Source organism: Rhinoraja longicauda, chromosome 17, assembly GCF_053455715.1.
Source record: "Rhinoraja longicauda isolate Sanriku21f chromosome 17, sRhiLon1.1, whole genome shotgun sequence".
Taxonomy (NCBI): domain Eukaryota; kingdom Metazoa; phylum Chordata; class Chondrichthyes; order Rajiformes; family Arhynchobatidae; genus Rhinoraja; species Rhinoraja longicauda.
In genome coordinates, this window is record NC_135969.1 from 14,547,993 (window position 1) to 14,570,682 (window position 22,690).

The following is a 22,690-nucleotide window of genomic DNA, read 5'->3' on the forward strand; positions in this document are numbered from 1 at the left end:
CAATAAAGCTTCATTGAACTTGGTGATCAATAGGGGGAACAGGCCTTAATATGCCAAGACTAGAGGCCTGGTACTTTATATCCTTCTTGCAGCTTTACTCTGGTCATAGCTTTATCTCCAGTGAATTAATTTCAATGGCATGCATAGCGATAGACTTTGTTTTAGAGAAAAGGGAACTGCAGATGCTGGTTTACAAAACAAAAAAGACCCAAAGTGCTGGAGTAACTCACCGGGTCAGGCAGCATCTCTGAAAACATGGACAGGTGACATTTCGGCTCAGGACCCTTTAGACTTTTACTTTAGACATTAGAGATACAGCGTGGAAACATGCCCTTTGGCCAACCGAGTCCGCGTCGCCGAGCGATCCAACACTAACACTAACGCTATCCTACATGCTAGGGACATTTTATAATTTGTAGAAGCCAATTAACCAACAAACTTGTACGTCTTTGGAGTGTGTGAGGAAGCCAGAGCATCCAATGTGATCACAGGGAGAACGTATCAACTCCGTACAGACAGCACCCATAGTCAAGATGGAACCCGGGTCTCTGGCGCTGCAAGGCAGCAACTCGACCGCTGCGCCACCGTGCTGCCCTGAGCTGTCATAATTTTAACTTAACTCCAACTTAGGCCTTGGAGTTCCTAATTGTGGGCCGGGTTCGATATCGAGAGTATGAAGTAGTTGGCATTCTGACGCTTACCAAAGGCTTGTTATTTTTGCCTGGAAGTGACCTCTGGCTGACCCCAGCTGATAGATCTGTTAAAACTGTTGCGTTTTCACTTTACGAAGTGCTTTTTTTTTTCCATTCCCACGTAGGCCCCTATGGAAAAGCCATCAATAACAACAAGAGCTGTAACGGATCAGAGATATTTTGCATTCCACTGACTAATCGCTTCCAATTGTTATTTTTAATTTGTATCTGCCATCACACCGTGCCACTTCTGAGAAAAATCAGGAGGGTCTCCTGTTTTTCCTGACAATGTTGATCCTTGAATCAATAAACTAATTTAATGTTCTAACTGGACATTATGTCGGGTTACCCCGACTACTCCCAACCCATACACCAATCCTCACGCCCCCCTTGTCTCTGAACCCCCAACATCCCCCATTCTCAACTGCCGGCGTGACATTGTATGTCTCCTTGTCAGCTAACAATGAACCATTCGACATTTCCTAATCCGCATCTGCTTTGATCTGTATTTTTCACACCTTACCCTTCCGTATCTCTCGACTCCCTCTTCCCTGACTCTTATTCTGAAGAAGGGTCTCGACCTGAAACGTCATCCATTCCTCCTCTCCAGAGATGCTGCCTGTCCCGCTGAGTTGCTCCAGTATTTTGTGTCCATCTGCAGTTCCTTCCTACACATTATGTCATAGCCTTTGGCAAAGCCTCCTTGTACGCACATTGATTGCCATGTTTCCTCTAAGGTGCTTTGGGACATTCTGAGCAAAGCTGTATATAAGTTTGAAACATAAAAACATAAGTTTAGAAAGAAACCAGTTGGTACTTAATGTAATAAAAAGGATCTGCAGATGCTGGTTTATACCAAAGATAGACATAAAATGCTGGAGTAACTCAGCGGGTCAGGCAGCATCTCTGGAGAGAAGGAATGAATGACATTTCAGCCCTGATTTATTATAATCAGTCTGAAGAAGCGTCCCAATCTGAAATGTCACCTATTCACTTTTCCCAGAGATGCTTCCTGACTCGCTGAGTTACTCCATCATTTTGCCTCCAATTGGGACTTAGTTTAGTTGAGTTTTAAAGTTACAGCATGGAAATGGGCCCTTCGGCCCCACCAAGTCCATTCGGACCGTCGATCCCTACTTGTTAGTGGGAAACTTACAGAGGCCAATTGACTTACAAACTCGAACGTCTTTGGGATGTGGGAAGCAGATGGAGCACCCGGAGGGAACCCACAGGGATAATGTGCAATTTCCATAGAGGCAGCGCCCAAGGTCAGGATCGAACCAGGGTCTCTGGTGCTGGCAGTCAGTAGCTCTACCAGCAACGCCACTGTACTCTTCCTTGATTCCAGCGATAACGATCACTGTCTTATGCATAGAAGCAAGATGCATGTAGTATGTGTAACAAGTTTAGTTTAGTTAGATACACCGCGGAAACAGACCCTTCGGCACGCCGACCAGCGATCCCCGTACACTAATGCTATCCTACGCACACTAGGGACAATTTGCAATTTTACCAAGCCAGTTAACCTATAATCCTGTATGTCTTTGGAGTGTGGGAGGAAACCGGAGCACCCAGAAAATACCCTCACAGGTCATGGGAAGAATGTACAAACTCTGTACAGACAACACCCCCTGGCAGGATCAAACCTAGGTCTCTGGTGCTGTAAGGCAGCAACTCTAGCGCTGCGAATTCGGACAAAAAAATCATTGTTTATTTGACAAGATTGCTACTCAGTATAAAAATACTCAATATCCTCATTGGAGACCCTCAGGCTATTTTTGATCAGACTTTACTGGCTTTATCTTGCACTAAACGTTATTCACGTTATTGCCTTTATTGTGTGTCTGTACACCGTGGACGGCTCGATTGTAATCATATACTGGACCAAGTGGACTCGTTGGGCCCAAACCTCTCCTGCATTGGTGCAGCATCCACTCTCCCCCTCACCCCTTCCCCCCCTCACCCATCCCCCACCCCCATCCCTCCTCTCCCCTCCCCCCTCCCCTCCCCCCTCCCTTTCCCTCCCTCCCCCTCCTCCCACCTGCCCCCCCTCACTCCATCCCCCTCAAACTCCCTTATCCTCCACCCCCCTCCCTCCCTAGGAGATAGATTTAAACCTTTAAATGTGAATAACAAGAAATATAACACTAATTTCAATGAAACTTCTTCCATTAGCACCAAAGAGACGACGGTGAGTAAGATGGGCCTAGAATTGTTGTGCTATCGTGTACCGTTTTGGCTGTAGTTCAGGAACAAACAAACAAACAAACGAGAGTTTTAGTATATAGATTGTCCTTCCACTGACTGATTAGCACGTGACGAAAGCTTTTCACTGTATCTCGGTGCACGTGACAATAAACCAAACTCAACTCAACTCAAACATCTTGCCTAGGGATTGCTAACACACCAACGTCTGGATCGAGTGGGATTACATTCCGGGGAGCCGGTTACAAGAGCTGCTCTGACAGCGCGGCCGTCCCACTGCTCAGTCCGAGAGAGATTACCGTGGACAACCTGCGGCCAGAGCTTCTGGAAGAAGTCAAAGATGTTCTGATCCCCAGCGAATGCTTGACTGCGTTCATGGACCAGGTGGTTGGCAGAGGTGAGTGAGACTTCCTTATCGCATCAAGGTTTGTGGGACAGGTGTTGGTGCCTTTTACAACCACACAGCCTGGCAAATTGCAACTTCTTTTTTCCCCCTGGAAGAATCATAGAAACATCGAAAAATAGGCGCAGGAGTAGGCCATTCGGCCCTTCGAGCCAGCACCGCCATTCAATGTGATCATGGCTAATCATCTAAAATTAGTACCCCGTTCCTGCTTTTTCCTCATATCCCTTAATTCCTTTAGCCCTGGGAGCTAAATCTAACTTTCTCTTGAAATCAATACTTTACTTTTAGCTTTGACTTTAGCGATACAGCATAGAAGCAGGCTCTTCAGCCCACTGGGTATGCACCAAACCAGATATCTCCCATACAACAGCACGATCCTACACACTAGGGACAATTTACTATTTACAGAAACCCACTAACCTACAAACCTGTACGTCTTTGGAGTGTAGGAGGGCACCTGGAGAAAACCCACGCAGTCACGGGGAGAATGTGCAAACTCCATACAGACAGCACCCGTGGTCAGGATCGAACCCGGGTCTCGTAAGGCAGCAACTCTACCACTGTGCCACTGTGTTCTCTACCCTTTTCAAAGCTTTCACTTCTTTCCTGCATATGAGTGACCAGAACTGCACACAATAATCCAAATGTAGCCTAACAAAGTCTTGTGAAGCTGCATCATGACTTTCTAACTGTTATGGTCAGTGCCCTTGTCAATGAAGGCAAGCATAACATACGCCTTCTCTACCACTCTATCTACTTGTGTTGCCACGTTTGGGGATCTATGGACTGGGATTGAAAGAGGTAAAAGGGGAGATGAATCTAGGAAGCAAATAGCTCAGGAGCTGGTTAAGCTCAGTGTCCTGTTGATCTTGTGTAAAACTACTTATTGCTGGTGAGAACATAACTTAAATACTTCACTATAAAGAGTTCAGGGTTTGGGGATTAAACCTCTGACTTCTTTGCATTCCGATCTGAAACAGCACCTATCCATGGTCTGTCTCCATGTATGCTGGCTGAGCTGCTCAGTCACTCCAGCACTAATAAAGAGATGGGGAAAGTCTTTCTAATGTTCCTCAGCGAGGTTGTTAAATGCTAGCTGACTGAGAAGTCTTAAAGCCGGAACCTAAGCTACTCATGCTTTGGTTTTCTGGCCTCGGGGACTAAGCCTAGCTTTAGTTTAGTTTAGAGATACAATGGGGAAAGAGGCCATTCGTCCCACACACTCGCACTATCCTACACACACGAGGGACAATTTACAGTTTTACCAAAGCCATTTAACGTACAAACCTGTACATCTTTGGAGTGTGGGAGGAAACCGGAGCGCCCGGAGAAAACCCATGCAGGTCGTGGGAAGAATCTACAAACTCCGCTGGCACCCATAGTCAGGATTGAGCCTTGGGTCTCTGTAAGGCGCTGTAAGGCAGCAACTCTACCGATGTGCCACCTTGCTAGGGGATGAGGGTGCAAACACTTCAGGCAAATTGAACTCCACCCAATAGTGGTTCCGCGCTGGGATGGTTTGCATGGTGTCGGCTTATTTGCATGCGGTAATCTTTCCAGTTGGCCATCAATTGATGAGAAGCATTGAGTGTTCCGTTTTACTTATAACTTAAGTTGCATTAAAAGATCGCAATGGTAGATCTCAATAAATTGAAATTGCTTCTCATTTTACAGGGCATTTTGGGAGTGTTTACCATGGTCTGTACAAAGATCAGAACCAAGAGATTCACTGTGCCGTGAAGTCTTTGAATCGTACGTACAAAGCGCACTATCATTGTGTTGGGCTTGTTTAATCTCTTCATCCTAATGTAGTGATTTCTTTTAGAATCGCTGTATTTGCCCATCCATACACCATGTACTGTTTCACATCCAGATGATTACGATTGACTTGTTTTGCGGGTCCTGACTCATTTGGTAGTAGTGGTGCCTCGACGGTGATCCACGATGTGCAAAGAGCTTTTGAGTGCCGTCTCCTTCCATCTTCCCTCCCCATTTCTTTGTTCACCAAAATGGCAAAGTGCTTCTTCACTATGGTCGGCATGGATGAGTTGTGCGAAGGGCCTGTTTCTGTGCTGATTGACTCTAATGCTGGGAGTGCTGACTTTTAAATGAGACTATGTCCACATAGGGGTGGGGTGTACTGTCTCGACGTGGTTAGTTTAGTTTATTGTCACGTGTACCGAGGTACAGCGAAAAGCTTCCTGTTGCATGCTAAACGGGCAGCGGAAAGACTATACAGGATTACACTCTAGTTGCCCGCAGTGTACAGATACATGATAAAGGGAATAACGTTTAATGCAGGTTAAAGTCCAGCAAAGTTTGATTAAAGACAGTCTGAGGGTCCCCTATGAGGTAGGTCTTCTTATCGAGTCCACGTCACAAGATTAGAAATTGTTCAGCCAGAGCTGAGCACACTTCTGGGCATCTGCAGACAATAATAGACAATAGAAAATAGGTGCAGGAGAAGGCCATTCAGCCCTTCGAGCCAGCACTGCCATTCAATGTGATCATGGCTGATCATTCTCAATCAGTACCCCGTTCCTGCCTTCTCCCCATACCCCCTGACTCTGCTATCCTTAAGAGCTCTATCTAGCTCTCTCTTGAATGTATTCAGAGAATTGGCCTCCACTGCCCTCTGAGGCAGAGAATTCCACAGATTCACAACTCTCTGACTAAAAAAGTTTTTCCTCATCTCTGTTCTAAATGGCCTACCCCTTATTCTTAAACTGTGGCCCCTGGTTCTGGACTCCCCCAACATTGGGAACATGTTTCCTGCCTCTAACGTGTCCAACCCCTTAATAATTTTATACGTTTCGATAAGATCCCCTCTCATCCTTCTAAATTCCAGTGTACACAAACCTAGTCGCTCCAGTCTTTCAACATATGACAGTCCCGCCATTCCGGGAATTAACCTAGTAAACCTACGCTGCACGCCCTCAATAGCAACAATGGCTTCTTGCGCTTCTTGTGCGTAGTGGTGGAAAGATTGGTGGAACCGGGGCCGCGAGGTGAACGCTCTTTCCTTGACCCCCCCCCCCCCCCCCCCCATGAGGTAGGTCGTAGCTCAGGACCGCTCTCTAGTTGGTGATTGGATGGTTCAGTTGCCTGATAACAGCTGGGAAGAAACTGTCCCACATCCCTTTTCTTATCCTGCAGACGTGTTGGAGAGAATTCCTGTGCTCCCATAGTCAATGCCCACTCTTTGCACTGTTGGCAAGCTGACATAGGTTCTTTGAAAATATCTGACAATCCCAAATCTTTACCAGAAAATAGAAGCCGATTGTTGAAGAGATTGGGGGGGGGGGGGGATCAGTGAGAGACTTAACATCTTCTGAAATGCACTTTATTCAGCCCTTTTAGAGTCAACGCATGGAAACCGGCCCCCTGGCTCAACTTGCCCACATCGACAACATGGTCCCATCTACACCAGTCCTACCTGCCTGCGTTTGGCCCATATCCCTTTAGTTTAGTTTAGAGATACAGCGAGGAAATAGGTCCTTCGGCCCACAGAGTCCATGCCAACCAGTGATTCCTAAACACACTAGGGACAATTTACATATTTACCAAGCCAATTAACCCGCAAACCTGTACGCCTTTGGAGTGTGGGATGAAACCGGAGCGCCCGGAGAAAACCCACGCAGGTGACGGGGACAACGTACAAACTACACACAGACAGCACCCATAGTCAGAATCGAACCCGGGTCTCTGGCACTGTAAGGTAGCAACTGTACCACTGCGCCACCATGCCGCGCTCTAAACCTTTCCTATCCAAGTACCTGTCTAAATGCCTTTTAAATGTTGTAGTACATGCCTCAACTACCTCCTCTGGCAGCTCGTTCCTCGTACCCACCCACTCTTGAGTGGACCTTTGGCAATCCTTGCATCACTTTAAATGGAGCGAGTGGTCTAGCCACTGGCCACCTTGACCCTTGTGATATTGAGATCTCCAGCTTCGGAAGAAGGTTCCAACCTGCCGCTCTTACCATGAAAAGAGCAGCTGCCCGAAAGCCTATCGTTCAAAATGCACAAATGCATGCAAATAAAGCATGCAAACGTGTCTCAAAGTCCTGCTCCACCCCTCCCACTTAATGCTGCGCAGCTCCCAAGAAGGATGCAAAATAAAAAAATTGCATTCTGCAAAATGTTCTTGACGGTGTTGCGATGTTTCAACAGGGATTTCAGACGTTGAAGAGGTGGAGCAGTTTTTGAAGGAAGGTATCATCATGAAGGATTTCCACCACGAGAACGTTCTATCCTTGCTGGGAATATTCCTTCCTAAGGAAGGGTTGCCGTTGGTAGTATTGCCATATATGAAGCATGGAGACCTCCGCCATTTCATCCGCCATGAAGACCGGGTAAGTAATGATGAGTCATGCTCCACCAACGTGCATGGCTAGGTTTGGGTTGACTATAAACGTGACGTAGTTCATTATTGTCATGCGTCTCGAAGCACATTGCCCTTCTTGGGAAAGACAATGCATTAGTCATATACATGTCCAAATGTGACATCTTTAAGCGTGGTTAATGAGCCAAAGAATTTTGAAGCCCGTCCTATTTATATTTAAAGACCACAAAACATAAGAGCAACATTCGGCCATTCGGCCCATCAGGTCTGCCTAGCCATTCAGTCATGGCTGATCTATTATTCCCTCTCAACACCATTCTCCTGCCTTCTTCACAGAACCTTTGTCACCCTTAGCCTTGGAGAATGGAGACTGTCGTGGTGTGATACAGTGGGTTAGCACCATTGTTCATGGGTGGGCTGCAGGTGACCACCTAGGATAGTGATTTTCTGCTATTGCTCCAGGTAATTTGCACGTGCCTCATTCAATACTCGACACCCTCCCCCCCCCCCCCCCCCATACTTTTCCTCATTCTACTGTCTCCTGGCTGGGTTGAAACCCCCTCGTACCATAATAGAATATGATCTGTTTGAGATACAGTGGAGGAACGCGTCAGCTGGATGTTCACCAGTTATATGAGTAGAATTAGGCCATTCGGCCCATCGTGTCCACTCTGCCATTTAATCATGGCTGATCTCTGCCTCTTAATCCCAATTTCCTGCCTTCTCCCCATAATCCTTGACACCCATTCTAATTAAGAATGTGTCCCACTCTGCCTTAACTGACTTGGCCTCCACAGCCCTCTGTGGCAATGAGTGCCACAGATTAACTACCCTCTGACTAAAGAAGTTCCTCCTCACCTCCTTTCTAATTCTGAGGCTATGACTCTCCCACCAGTGGAAACATCCTTTCCACATCCAATCTGTCCAGGCCTTTCATTATTCTGTAAGTTTCAATGAGGTCCCCCCTCAACCTTCTAAACTCCAGCGAGTACAGGCCCAGTGCTGTCAAACGCTCATCGTATGTTAACCCACTCATTCCTGGAATCATTCTTGTAAACCTCCTCTGGATCCTCTCCAGAGCCAGCACATCCTTCCTCAGATATGGGGCCCATATTTGCTCACAGTACTCCAAATGCGGCCTGCCCAGCGCCTTCTAGAGCTTCAGTAGCGGCTCACAGATATTGTGAATACGATTTTGAGAACTGCCACGCTGTAGTATTTAATTATCCTGTCTTGAAATATAGATTATTTCCTCATCCCTTTCGGTCTTTTAAGATCTTTGCCACCCACCTTGAAATCTCCGTCTTGACCACGCCTTCTGTAAAATGTACAGGAACGGTTTATTCCTAGCTATTATCAGGCAACTGCGCCAACCTATCAGCAATGAGACAGTTGTCCTGAACTGCCATCTGCCTCAGGGCGGCACGGTGGCGCGGCCTTACAGCCCTTGCAGTGCCAGAGGCCCGGGTTCGATCCCGACTACGGGCGCCGTCTGTACGGAGTTTGTACGTTCTCCCCGTGACCTGCGTGGGTTTTCTCCGAGATCTTCGGTTTCCTCCCACACTCCTAAGACGTACAGGTATGTAGGTTAATTGGCTTGGTAAATGTAAAAATTGTCCAGAGTGTTAATGTGCGGACTCAGTGGGCCGAAGGGCCTGTTTCCACACTGTATCGCTAAAACTAAAACCTAATTTGAGACCCTTGGATTATCTTTACTCAGACTTTACTGGACTTTATATCTTGCACTATGAAGTATTCCCTTTATCCTGTATATGTGCAGTGTGGACGGCCTGATTGTAATCATTTAGCTTTAGTTTAGTTTTAGTACCGCTGTGCCACCGTGCTGCTCTAAAGATATATGGGTCCTAAGACCCTAAGAACCATGTATGGCCTTTCCACTGATTGGATAGCACGCAACAAAAATGCTTTTCACTGTACCTCGGTACACGTGACAATCAAACGGAACTAAACTAAAAAAAAAATTAAAAACTAAACGTCCTTTTTCCAAGTCCAGTTTTTCACCTTGAAAATTGTGTTAGATTTCCAGGGCTGCAGCTACTGTCACGCCTGTAAATAGTATTCCGCGGCAGTTCTGCATTAAAACATCTCTGTCCCTGTCAAAGATGATGCCACTCAGTGGTAGAGTAGTGAATACACAGGTTCTGTGTGTCTTTGTCATTCTGCATGAAGAGATCAGGCATTCTCCGCAGGATTGTCGAGGAAAATCAAATGTTCTACAGGAAAACACAGGGTGGCACAGTGGTGCAGTGGTAGAGTTGCTGCCTTACTGAGCAATAGTGTTGCTGCCTTACTGAGATCCCAGTTCGATCCTGACTACGGCTGCTGCCTATACGGAGTTTGTACGTTCTCCCTGTGACCACGTGGGTTTTCCCCGGGTGCTCCGGTTTCCTCCCACACTGCAATGACTAACAGATTGGCTTCTTCCCTTTTCATCTGCAGAATCCAACAGTGAAAGATTTAATAGGCTTTGGCCTCCAGGTAGCCAAGGGAATGGAGTACCTTGCCCAGAAGAAATTTGTTCATCGGGATCTCGCGGCAAGGAACTGTATGTAAGTACTTTGGTGAACCTAGTAGGTAGATGATATTGGGATAGATTCAGTCCACTTCTTATGTCGGCCTCTCGTTGGCATGCCGTTGCCGTTGCCTTATGTGGATGTTCTGCTGGTCTTGCTGCCGCAGTTGTCCCATGAAGTGGAGTGGACCACAAGCGACCAGACCACAGACGGTGGAAGCCGAGGTTCTGCCCATGAACTGCACCGAGGGCCTTCTGACGTTTATGTTAGAGATGCGGCAGGGAAACAGGCCCTTCGGCCCACCGAGTCCACACCGACCAGCGATCACCCCGCACACTTGCACTATTCTGCTCACTAGCAACAACTTACAATTTTTTTACCGAACCCAATTAACCTACAAAACTGCACGTCTTTGGAGAGTGGGAGGAAACCGGAGCACCCCGAGAAAACTCACGCGGTCACGGGGAGAACGTACAAACTCCGTACAGACAGCACCCATAGACAGGATCGAACCCGGGTCTCTGGCGCTGTAAGGCAGCAACTCTACCGCTGTGCCACTGCGCCGCATAAAACGTCTTGAAATATCTCCAATGAGACTAAACATTAAAAATAGTTGAAATTTTAAAATAAATTATACACAAATTAAAGGATTAATTAGCATTAATTGTATAGGTTTAGTGTGTTTATTTTTAATTTACATTACAATGAATTGACAATAGTCTTAAAAAAATCTGAGTCAGCACAATGTCACCGTCTCACAGCGCCAGAAACCCTGGTTCAAAACTCACCTCGGCTACTGTCTGTGTGGGGTTTGCACGTTCTCCTTGTGATTGCAGGCAGTACCCTGCCGTATGGAAGGACCGTTCTGAAACCTGCTCACGGAAGGGAAGAAGCTATTCATGAGTCTGACGGTTCACGCTTTCAAGCTTCTGTACGTTCTCCCAGACGGGAGCAGGGAGGCATGGATGGGTGACATTTTGGATCAGGAGCCTTCTTCAGTTTAGTTTAGTTTAGTTTCGAGATACAGCTTCGGGCCACCGAGTCCGCACCGACCAGCGATCCCCCGTACACTAACACTACCCTACACACACGAGGGACTATTTTACATTTATACCAAGCCAATTAACCTACAAACCTGTATGCCTTTGGAGTGTGGGAAGAAATCGAAGATCTTGTAGAAAACCCACACAGGTCACGGGAGAACGTACAAACTCCACACAGACAGCACCCACAGTCAGGATCGAACCCGAGTCCCTGGTGCTCTAAGGCAGTAGCTCTACTGATGCGCCACTGAAATAAATATATAAATGTATAATATCATGAGGGGGAATAGATAGGGTAGATACACAGAGTCTCTTACCCAGAGTAGGAGAATCAAGAACCATAGGGCCTAGGTTTGAGGTGAGAGGGGAAAGATTTAATAGAAACCAGAGGGGCAACTTTTTTACATAAAGGGTGGTGGATGTATGGAACGAGTTGCCAGAGGAGGTAGTTGGGGCATGTACTATAACGACATTGGACGGTTACATGGATAGGAAAGGTTTAGAGGGATATGGGCCAAACATGGGCAGGTGGGACTAGTGTAGATGGGGCACCTTTGTCTGCATGAGCAAGTTAGGCCAAAGGACCTGTTTCCGTGCCTTATGACCGAAGATCACGGAGAAAACCCACGCAGGTCACGGGAGAATGTTAAAAACTCCGTACAGACAAGCACTCGTAGTCAGGATCGAACCCGAGTCTCTGGTGCTGTAAGGCCCTACCAGGTACCGGCCCAGCTGAGGTCTTCAGTGGCTGGCCCTGGTTGACATCTCATCTCCAGCTCTTCACCTCCTCCCTACCCCCTCCACCCCCCACCCATAGTTTCAATCTGAAGAAGGGTCCTGACTCGAAACGTCACCCATCCATCCTTTTTCTCCAGAGATACTGCCTGACCCGCTAAGTTACTCCAACACCATGCGTCTCCCTTTGTTATAGGATTCATACAGTCTGGAGGAAGACTAGCTCCACATGAAGGATTCTGATGCAAAAGATCGTCTATTCATTTCCTCCACAGATGCTGCGTGAGCCACTGAGTTATTCCGGCACTTTGTGTTTTTGCTGAAGGTTCCAGCTTCTTGTGTCCCCATTTAAACGCTCCATGTTGACTTGTGTTTTCTCCGGATGCTCTAGGCTGGACGAGGCATTCGTGGTCAAGGTGGCGGATTTTGGGATGGCTCGCGATGTCTTGGACAAGGAATATTACAGCATTCAAAACCATCGGAAAGCCAAGTTACCTGTGAAATGGATGGCTTTGGAGAGTCTACAGACGCAAAAATTCACAACTAAATCTGATGTGGTAGGTTTGCCCTTGATCATTTGAACAATTAACAGCCATCAGGCTATTAAACACTGTTAACCCTACATAGACTTGGGGGCATTGGTTTTGTCTTTTTAAACTGTTTGTTTGTTTTTATGTGTATGTATGTATGTATGTATGTATGTATGTATGTATGTATGTATGTATGTATGTATGTATGTATGTATGTATGTATGTATGTATGTATGTATGTGACCTGCCATGTCACTGGATGAGAAGACCACCTAGTGACAATGGAGAGTCTGTTCTTCCAGTCCTCCATATCCAATAATAGGTACGTAGGTGGGCAACAATGGTGGCAAGTCTGGGCATTGGGAGGATATCTGCTTTTCCATAAGACCATAAGACACACGAGCAGAACTAGGCCAGTTAGTTCATCGAGTCTACTCTGCCACTCGATCAAGGCTGATCTATCTTTTCTCCCAGTCACCTTTGACCACTTTCCTAATCAAGCACCTATCAAAGGTAGTCACAAAACGCTGGAGTAACTCAGCGGGTCAGGCAGTCCACAGCCGCCTGTGCAATTCCACAGATTCGCCAGCCTCTGGCTAAAGATATTTTTCCTCATTTCCATTCTAAAGGTACATCCTTTCATTCTGCGGTTGTGTCTTCTGGTTCTAGAATCTCACATTATTGGAAACGTCGTTTCCACTTCCACTGAATCTGGGCCTTTCATTATCCGGTAGGTTTCAATGAGGAAGACAATTGAGGTGGTAAAATTATGGGAGACCTGGCCAAAGTTAAAAGGAAGGATCACGTCCTTTGGCTGACGGGTCAAAACCAAGGGGCAAAGAAAGCACTGGTGGCATGGTGACGCAGCGGTAGAATTGCTGCCTTATAGCGCCAGAGACCCAAGTTTCCATCCTGACCATGGGTGCTGTTCTACATAGGAGTTTATACGTTTTCCCTGTGACCTCCTTGGGTTTTCTCCGGGATATCTGGTTTCCTCCCACACTCTAAAGACATACAGGTTTGTAGGTTAATTGGCTGAGGTAAAATTGTAAATTCTCCCTAGTGTGCAGAGGACAGTGTAAATGTGCGGGGATCAATGGTCGGCGCGGACTCGGAGGGCGGAAGGGCCTGTTTTCCTCGCTGTATCTCTAAACTAAACTAAACTAAAGATAGACACGCAATGCTGGAGTAACTCAGCGGAACAGGCAGCATCTCTGGAGAGTAGGAATGGGGGGGCTGCCAGTCCCGCTGAGTTTCTCCAGCATTTTGTCTCTATCTTTGGTTTAAACCAGCATCTGCAGTTCCTTTCTAAACTAAACTAAACTAAACATTGATTCAAAATAATTGGTAGAATGATTAGGGTATTAACTTAGGTAATGGACCTGGAATACACAGCCGGAGAGGGTAACTAAGGCCTTTCATTATCAGGTAGGTTGCAATGAGGCCCCCCTCATCCTTCTAAACCCCAGTGAGTATGGGTCCAGTGCTGTCAAAGGCTTCCTGTTACTGTTGGCATGTAGAGTTTCAATGGCGTCTGTTCTTGTTGTTGTCTCCAGTGGTCCTTTGGAGTCCTGTTGTGGGAGCTGCTGACCCGTGGAGCACCACCCTATCCGGAGGTGGATCCGTATGACATTACTAGATACTTATTAAAGGGTCGAAGGTTACCTCAGCCAGAGTACTGCCCGGACGAGCTGTAAGTGCTTTTTATACATGGTCTGTGTTTGCTTTGTCTGAATGTTGAATGCACATTTTGTCGCCTCTGTTAATGACTTTATGTCTTTAGATCAGTAAAGAAATAGGAGCAAATTAGACCATTTGGCCTCTTAAACCGCCAACAAGGTCTTGGGCAATCTTCCTTATGTCCCTTCGCGTTTGAGATTGACTGAAATCTATCTATTTCTGTGTTAGTTTAGTTTATTAATGTCACGTGTACCGAGCGAGGTACAGAGACAAAGCTTCTTTGTTGCTTGCTATCCAGTCAGTGATAAAGCTAAACATGATTACAATTGAGCCGTTCACAGCCACATCCATGCACTTTTTAGTGCAGGGAGAGTTTCTGTCTTCATCAGCCTCTCTGGCTCTGTACTTCCAGTCCAATGTCACCCCAATCAATTTTCCAATTGTTCCATCAATTATTTTGAATCAATGCCCCTTGGCTTTGACTCTTCAGCTGAGAGTAATGGTTGATCCTTCCTCTTAACTTTGGCCCGGCCCCTCGTAATTTTACCACCTTAATTATCTTCCTCTTTGAAACCTAGAAAGGCCAAGATAGAGTGGACATGGAAAGGATATTTGCAGTAATGGGAGAGTATAGGACCAGAGGGCACAGCCTCAGAATAAGAGGAGGCACCTTTAGAATGGAGGGGAGGAGGAATATCTATAGTCAGAGGGTGGTGAAACTGTGAACTTCATTGCCACAGTTGGCAGTGGGGACCAAGCCATTGAGTATTTTTAAAGCAGAGATTGATAGGTAATTGATTAGTGAGAGAGTCAAAGGTTATTGGGTGAAGGTAGGAGAATGGGGGTGAGGGAAAAATAGATCAGCCATGATTGAATGGCAGAATGGACTCAACGGGCCAAATAGCTTAATTCTGCTCCTATGTTTGATGGTCTCAAAGAAGCTTTTGTCTCCACTGCCACACACTGGAATGACCCTGTGTTGCACAACCTCAGATTGTCTCATGAATGACCTCTGCCAATGCACTGACAGCTGATGGATCATCTCACCGAATTCTACTTCCATGTTTTATGGTCTTATAGTCACCCTTCCATAATAAAATAGTCTTGGCTTATCCATTCTTTCTGCACAGCTGCAAATTTCCATTCCTGAAGGAGTGGGGGGGGGGGGGATAGATACTTTAGTGTGTCGGTACAGGGCAGGAATTGTTGCATCAACATCCCTGGGCTTCATGCTAGGGTCAGGAATGGGACAATTATTGAGTACAGAATTGGGATGCTTTGCTCAAAGCAGTGGAGGAAATGGTCCCCTTGTGTAGAATTCCCACCCGGATGAACCACACCACCGGGACCCTTCTTTCTTTTAACAGGACTAGCGGCCCAGCCGGGCGGCACAGTGGCGCAGCGGTAGAGTTGCTGCCTTACAGTGCCAGAGACCCGGGTTCAATCCTGACTACGCGTTTGTCCGTTCTCCCTGTGACTGCTCGGGTTTTCTCCGGGTGCTCCGGTTTTCTCCCACGCTCCAAAGACTTACAGGTTTGTAGGTTCGTTGGTTTAGGTAAAATCATAAACTGTCCCCAGTGAGCAGGATAGTGCCAGTGTACGGGGTGATCGCTGGTCGGCGCAGACTCGGTGGACTGATGTGCCCGCTTGCACACTGTATCTCTAAACTCTAAAAGCACTCTTTTCTTGTGCAGATTTCATGTTATGCTGCATTGCTGGGATCCGAAGCCTGAGCTGCGGCCAATATTTACGGAACTCATCTATGAAATTGAATCCATGCAGTCCTTACTGAAGGGAGAACACTACATCAACTTGCAAGTAAATTATGTGAACTTACAGAACAGCCAGCCTTACCCTGCAGTGGACACTACTGATGATGAATTGGACATGGATTCAGACTGATGACATTATGTTGCACTTACTGATAAATCTGTGGAGAACATTGAATTGAATTTCAAGAGAACACTGTTTTTAAGCAATCATTCACTCGATTAAGGTACAACTCTGCCTCGTTACTTTCCCTCCTCTCTGCTAACTCATGTGGCCTCCTCAACCTGTAGCAAGGGCCTGGTGACTCTTTTATGTTGTCTAAGCAGCACATACTTCTGTTCAGAGCTAAATTATTGGTCCTGTTGAAACAGGGGCAATGATAGCCAGTACATATTCTGCCTGGGTGGTCTACAATCCAATGTATGAACATTGAATTTTCCAATTTCAAGTAACCCTTCCTATCTGAGTTTCTCCATCTCTCTGGCTCCTCTACTTTGATTCCCTTTCCAATATTCCCTCTCGAGTCCCCCCCACCAACCATTTTTGTCTCCCTCCTCTCCTGGTTCCATCCACCCATACGTTTCAAGTGCTATATCCCATTCCCCATTTAGTTCCATTTGCCCTTCATCTCTACTTAATGACTCCCTTCCTTAACGGGTTCCAGCAGCTGGAGCCTTTGTGTCCCCATTGATCACCCTCCAGCAGATACCTCCACTCTGCCCTCTGCCTGGATCATATTTGTCTTTGTGTTTCCCTTGCCTGTTTCTACCCATCACCCTACCTACCTCTTGTCTCCAAAACTCCGACCCTCCCGGCTCCATCTGCCCGTCATTCCTCACCCCACCTTACTCCTCCTGTCACTTACTGACCCCTGCCCCTCTCCTCTATATACTCAGCATCTTCCTTCTCCGCTCTCAGCCCCGAAAGTTGGCCTGGAACCTCAGCAATTCCTCCACCCCACTTCCACGGGTGCTGCTCGACTAGCCGCGTTCTTCCAGCAGGTTGTCCTCTGCTCCGGCTTCCAGCACTTGCTGCGTCTTGCTTCTGGGAAACCGTTTCCTTATTGGCACGCTGAAGGGGAACAGTCTCTGTGCCGTTGCACAGTCATTTCCAGCGGCTGTAATTTAAGTATTCAGCACAAGCTCAAAGGTTTGTTTTTTTTGCTCAAGATTTTGGCATCTGCGTCTCTTGTCTCTCCACTTGGTCGATTATTGTTCACTGAGTGAAGAAATATCCCTTGAGCATCTGTTTTTAATCTTATTTCTTGTTTTACTTGGGATGGGAGAATGACATAGTTCAATCACTCGACTCAAGGGAGCTGATTTAAACCCCACCAAGGTGGTTAATTAAGGAGATCTGGCATAAAAAATGGAATGAAATGGAGTTCACTGTGCAAACGCATCTATTTAGCTTATGACCTTCAGGTACAAGAATCTGCTGCCCTTAACTTGTTCTGGCTGGCGTACGGTACCAAATCCGCAGCATGGTGGTGATCTTTAACTGACCGCTTGAACATTCAAATGTATGAACTCGGAGCAGGAGTAGTTGGTCAAGATGGCTCCACCATTTAATGAGATCATTGCTGATCTGCCTTGTAACCACAAACTTGCATTCTTGTCGACTCCCGATAACATTTCAGCACCCTGCTAGTCAAAAATATGCCTGCCGCAAAAATATTCAAAGAATCCACTACCCTCACCTTTTAAGAAAGAGAATTCCAATGGTTTATGACTCTTGGAGAGAAACATGTGCCTTATTTTCATCTTACATAGACGACGTCTTATATTTAAATAGTTCTAGATTGACCTGCAAGAGGGAACATTCTCTCCACACTTGCTCTGTCAAGACCACTCAGAATCGTCTCTGTTTCAAACAAATAATTTCTTACACTTGCAAACTCCAGCAGATACCAAGACGACACTGCCAAAACCCTTTCCCCGTAAAGCAACCCGCCCATTCCAGTTCTGGAAAGCTATTCAAGATCAACAAGGATGTAAAGACACAAAGTACTGGGGTCATCTTCTTGAGTTTCTCCAGCACTTTGCATAGTCTTACACAAACCAGTATCTGCAGTTCCTTCTGTCAACAAGGTGAATGAGGAATTCCCACAGTGAATGGGACACGACGTGACCCTGATGCCTTACAACTCTGCCCTTGTCGCCCATTTAGTAAATAACGAGCTTTCCATTTTTGAGCCGACTGATTGCACACATTCCTTTAAAGCTCTCTGCTCTGAGAGGAAACTTCTTGGATTACACCTCACTGATGTAGGATGACATTTGTTACTCTACTCCGCGCATTTCCCGAAGGGTATATCTTTGTGCCAGGATATTAGCAGGATTCATGTTTTCATTCAATAAGCAACCAATGAAATTCCTAGGTCGATTCAGGTCAGCCCAGAGATTTTCTTGGTTTTGTTTGGGACTTTTGCGAACTGCGGTTTTAACTGTTTGATTTGCTAATCTTTGCCTCGCAATCCAACAAATCTTCCTTGGAAAATTAACCCCGAAAGGTACAAGAAACACTGAACCTTAAAAAAAATGCTGCTGCCTCCAGACTAAAGTGGACAACAAATCAATAGGAATGTGTTCAGCATGAGAAATGCAGATACATCAGGAAGTATGTTATTAAAAAATGTTTTACCTGTGTTAACGAGTTACAGACTTAAGAATGAACGATAGTAACTGTGGAAGAGGATTATATTTGAAATCAAGCCCACCTTTATCTGTAGCTGATAGAATTAGTAATCAAGTTGTACAAATAGTACAAGTTGCTAATAATAAAATGTGTAAAGGCTGTTAGAATGCAGCATTTATTTTTGTACAATTTTTTTGTATTTTTAAATTATAATATTGATTTTGAAATTGGACTACTTGAGCGTTTAATGAACTTGTATCAAAATTCTTTATCTCCTGTTTAATTGATGGACCTAAATGGGCCTCATACTCTCTTTAATGTAGTGGATTTTGGACATGATTTTGTGTATTCAAGGCGTTCACAGCACTTGAATCAAATATGGATAAGATTGGGAAAGCATCATTCTGATTTTCGTCAACTCTAAATATTATACATTCAAAAAGAATTTTGAATAATTTCAAACTTAAGTAATAACTTCCTGCCTTGGTCTTTGTTGAACTCCAGACTGAATGTTTATGAAATCATGTTGGCAAGAAACAAATGTTCCATGACTTCAAATAAGTGTTGCAATGTTTGCCTTAATGAAGGACGTCCTAACTTGGACCGAATGGTAGAAATGTGATTTCAGAGCCAAGCTGAGCATTGTTTGCCGAAACCTTGCTTTTCCACCCGATATTCCGATGCCACCTTGCCCAACAGGGGGATTGGGGAGAGTTTTAAACAGACTTGAGCATTGAATCTCCTTATAACTTTCAAAATCTGGTGGGTTTCCAAATTCACCAACATTGGCCTGGAGCCATTTTGATTCAACTGGGTGTGGGCATGCAGATAAGGTGAAGGTGGTGGTGTGTTTTTTCTACCTCAGTAGATCCCAGATAACAATAAAGTGGATGGCAATAGGCATGTTTGGGAGGAAAGGGTACATGGAAATAAACGGAGGACTGGAATTGCTCGGAGAGCTGGCATTTTCTCAAGGTCAAATGTCCTCCCTTTATGTCACAGTGTGGAAACAGGCCCTTTGGAAAACTTGCCCACACCAACCAACGTGTCCCCATCTACACTAGTCCCACCTGCTTGTGTTTGGCCCATATCCCTCTAAACCTAACCTATCCATGTACCTGTCCAAATTTATTTTAGATGCTGCTACAGTACCTTCCTCAACTACGTCCTCTGGAAGCTAGTTTAATAAACTTACCATCCTTTATGTAGAAAAAGTTGCCCCTCAGGTTCCTATTAAATCGTTACCCCCTCCCACCCACCTGAAACCTGTCCTCTGGTTCTTGATTCCCCTACTCTGGGTAAAAGACTGAGCATCTACCTTATCTATTCACCTATCTTATTCACCTCCCCAAGATCACCCCTCATCCTCCTGCGCTCCAAGGAATAAAGTCCTAGCCTGCTCAACCTCTCCCTATAGCTCAAGCCCTCGAGTCCTGGCAACATCCTTGTAAATCTTCTCTGCACCATTTTGAGCTTAACAATATATTTCCTAAAATGGTTATTAAAACAGAACATAATACTCTCAATGTGGCCTCACCACTGACGTGAAACTGTCAACGTCAACTCCCAACTTCTATACTCAATGCTCTAACTGTTGAAGGCCTATGTGCTGGGAGCCTTCTTGACCACCTAATCTACCTGTAATGCCACTTTCAAGGAACTGTGTACCTGCACCCCTAGATCCCTCTGCTCTATAACATTCCCCAGAGCTCTGCTGTTTGTTGTGAAGCCCCGGTCATTCAAGGGACGACATCTGAAAATAGAAGCAGGAGTAGGTCACTAGGCCCCTCTCGCCTACCCCGTCATCCAACATAATCATGGCTGATCTCCCTCTGGTCTCATCTCCTCTTTCTTTGTCAGGTTCCCACAGTTCTCAATCCCCTAATCTTGCACAAATACATCCACTTTAATGGCCTCAATGAAATCACTTCCAAAACACTCCAGAGATTCATTACCCTCTGCATGAAGAACGGCACGGTGGCGCAGCGGTAGAGTTGCTGCCTTACAGCGCCAGAGACCCAGGTTCGATCCTGATGACGGGCGCTCTCTGCATGGAGTTTGTACCTTCTCCCCGTGGCATGTGCGGGTTTTCTCCGGAAGCTCCGGTCTCCTCCCACATACAGGTTTGTAGGCTAACTGGCTTGGTAAATTGTAAATGGTCCCCAATGTGTGTGGGATGGTGTTAATGTGCGGGGATCGCTGGTTGGTGTGGACTCGGGTGGGCCGATTAACCTGTTTCCACGCTGTGTCTTTAAAACTAAAACTAAAGAAGCTCCTAAGTGCTAGATGACGCCCCTCCCTCCTCGTGTGGCCATGTCCCCTCATCTGAGATGCTCCCTCCAGTGGAAGAAGCAGGTTGTTCCAGACCCATCATTGAAGTTGACTCTTCAGGGCCTTTTCAATTCAGCGCCAGTTAGGGGCGAACAGTAAACACTGGCACTGCCACTGGTGCCACATCTGTTGTGAATGAGTGAATAATAAAAAAAAGTGCAGATGGAGCGGTCATAACTTTGAATGCAGCCAACTCAACTACGCAATTTGTAATGAATAAACCTCCCTTTCCTTTTACCACATTTACAAAAGCACGCACTGTCTACTTGCTCTGTGTGTGAGAGAGATTAAGGCAATTGTACAGCTCCCTGGACCCCTGTTGTTATAACCCGGACTGTGCGAGTTTGCTAGAATGTCAGTGGCTGCAGGTTTTGCCAGCGCTAAGATTAATTGCTTCATCCATTTCGCTGTTCCACAGAAAGCCTCGCAACTCTCTTAAAAAAACGCAATCACTTCAACATTTTATGCGCCAAAATATCCTCAGACGATACACAGAGCAGAAATCAGGTCGGGACCATAAATGGATGGGAAACAGAGAGCTTGGCTACTGGGGTAGGTCCTAAACAGCATCTTGTAGGACGTGAGTGAGAGTGGTGGCGTTTGGCCAGGGTGGAGTGGTTCTGGAGAACATTGGCAGGAAGAGGTGGTGGCCAGTGGGAGAATGATTAAATATTGCCCAACTCGGAGGAAAGCAGGAAGATATGTGAGTGGAAGGATTGAATGAGTTGAGAGTGATGCGCTGTAGGAGTTGAGTGCACTGGGATGAAAGGACAGACATTACCAGAGGAGCAAGCCTTTTTAGACTTCAGAGATACAGCACGGCAACAGGCCCTTTGACCCACTGAGTCTGTGCCGACCAGTGATCACCCTGTGCACCAGCACTATCCTACAATTTTACCGAAGCCAATTAACCTCCAAGCCTGTACATCTTTGGTGTGTGGGAGAAAACTGGAGCACCCGGAGAAAACCCACGTGGTCACAGGGTGAACGTACAAACTCCGTACAGACAGCACCCGTGGTCAGGATCGAACCTGGGTCTCTGGCATTGTAAGGCAGTAACTCTACCGCTGCGCCACTGTGCCGCCCACAAGGTGCAGTGTTAAGGTGCACCTATGACGGTGAAAAGTGCAGAAGAGTTGACATGTATTCTGCAATTGTTTATCACTGTGCCAATTCCAAGATTAGCATTACGAGGTTCAGAGCAACAAGGTACTTACTGTATGTTAGCACTGCAGGCTGGCCAGTGAAACACTGGGCAATGTGTACACATGGAGAATCCCTTGAACAAGCGATGTATTAAGGCACTCAAGCTTTTAATGAGATTGATTGAAAGATACAGCAAAAAAACAGGCCCTTTGACCCACCAAGTCCACGCCGCCTGTTCACACAAGCCTGATGTTATCCCACTTTTGCATCCACTCCCCCCAAACACTGGGAGCAATTTACAGAGACCAATTAACCTATAAACCCGCACATTTTTTAAGTGGTCTCCCAAGCTAGATGGATAGTTTGTAACAACGTTAGGTTTTTAGGCAGTGCTGCTAAGAACTGGATTGCTGATGCAATTTTCAGCAAGGATAAGATTTGTAGCAGTTATGGACCGTAAGATTTGAAGATAATCCCAGAGGAACGCCATTATTATAAAGTGTAAGAAAATAACTGCAGATGCTGGTACAAATCGAAGGTATTTATTTCAGAAAATGCTGGAGTAACTCAGCAGGTCAGGCAGCATCTCTGGAGAAGGAATGGGTGACGTTTCGGGTCGAGACCCTTCTTCAGACT

At 46.1% G+C, this 22,690-nt stretch overlaps 1 protein-coding gene across 1 annotated transcript in view; it reads left to right on the forward strand.

The window, feature by feature from the left end:
- Window positions 1–17,102, forward strand: part of mst1rb (macrophage stimulating 1 receptor b) — an 89,428-nt gene extending 72,326 nt beyond the window's left edge. The window contains exons 14-20 of the mRNA XM_078414684.1: window positions 3,085–3,294; window positions 4,978–5,055; window positions 7,477–7,658; window positions 10,109–10,218; window positions 12,352–12,517; window positions 14,047–14,183; window positions 15,865–17,102. Coding sequence (XP_078270810.1) covers window positions 3,085–3,294; window positions 4,978–5,055; window positions 7,477–7,658; window positions 10,109–10,218; window positions 12,352–12,517; window positions 14,047–14,183; window positions 15,865–16,072 — 1,091 coding nt within the window. The 3' untranslated portion in view covers window positions 16,073–17,102. The remainder of the gene's footprint in view (window positions 1–3,084; window positions 3,295–4,977; window positions 5,056–7,476; window positions 7,659–10,108; window positions 10,219–12,351; window positions 12,518–14,046; window positions 14,184–15,864) is intronic.
- Window positions 17,103–22,690: the final 5,588 nt, after the last annotated feature.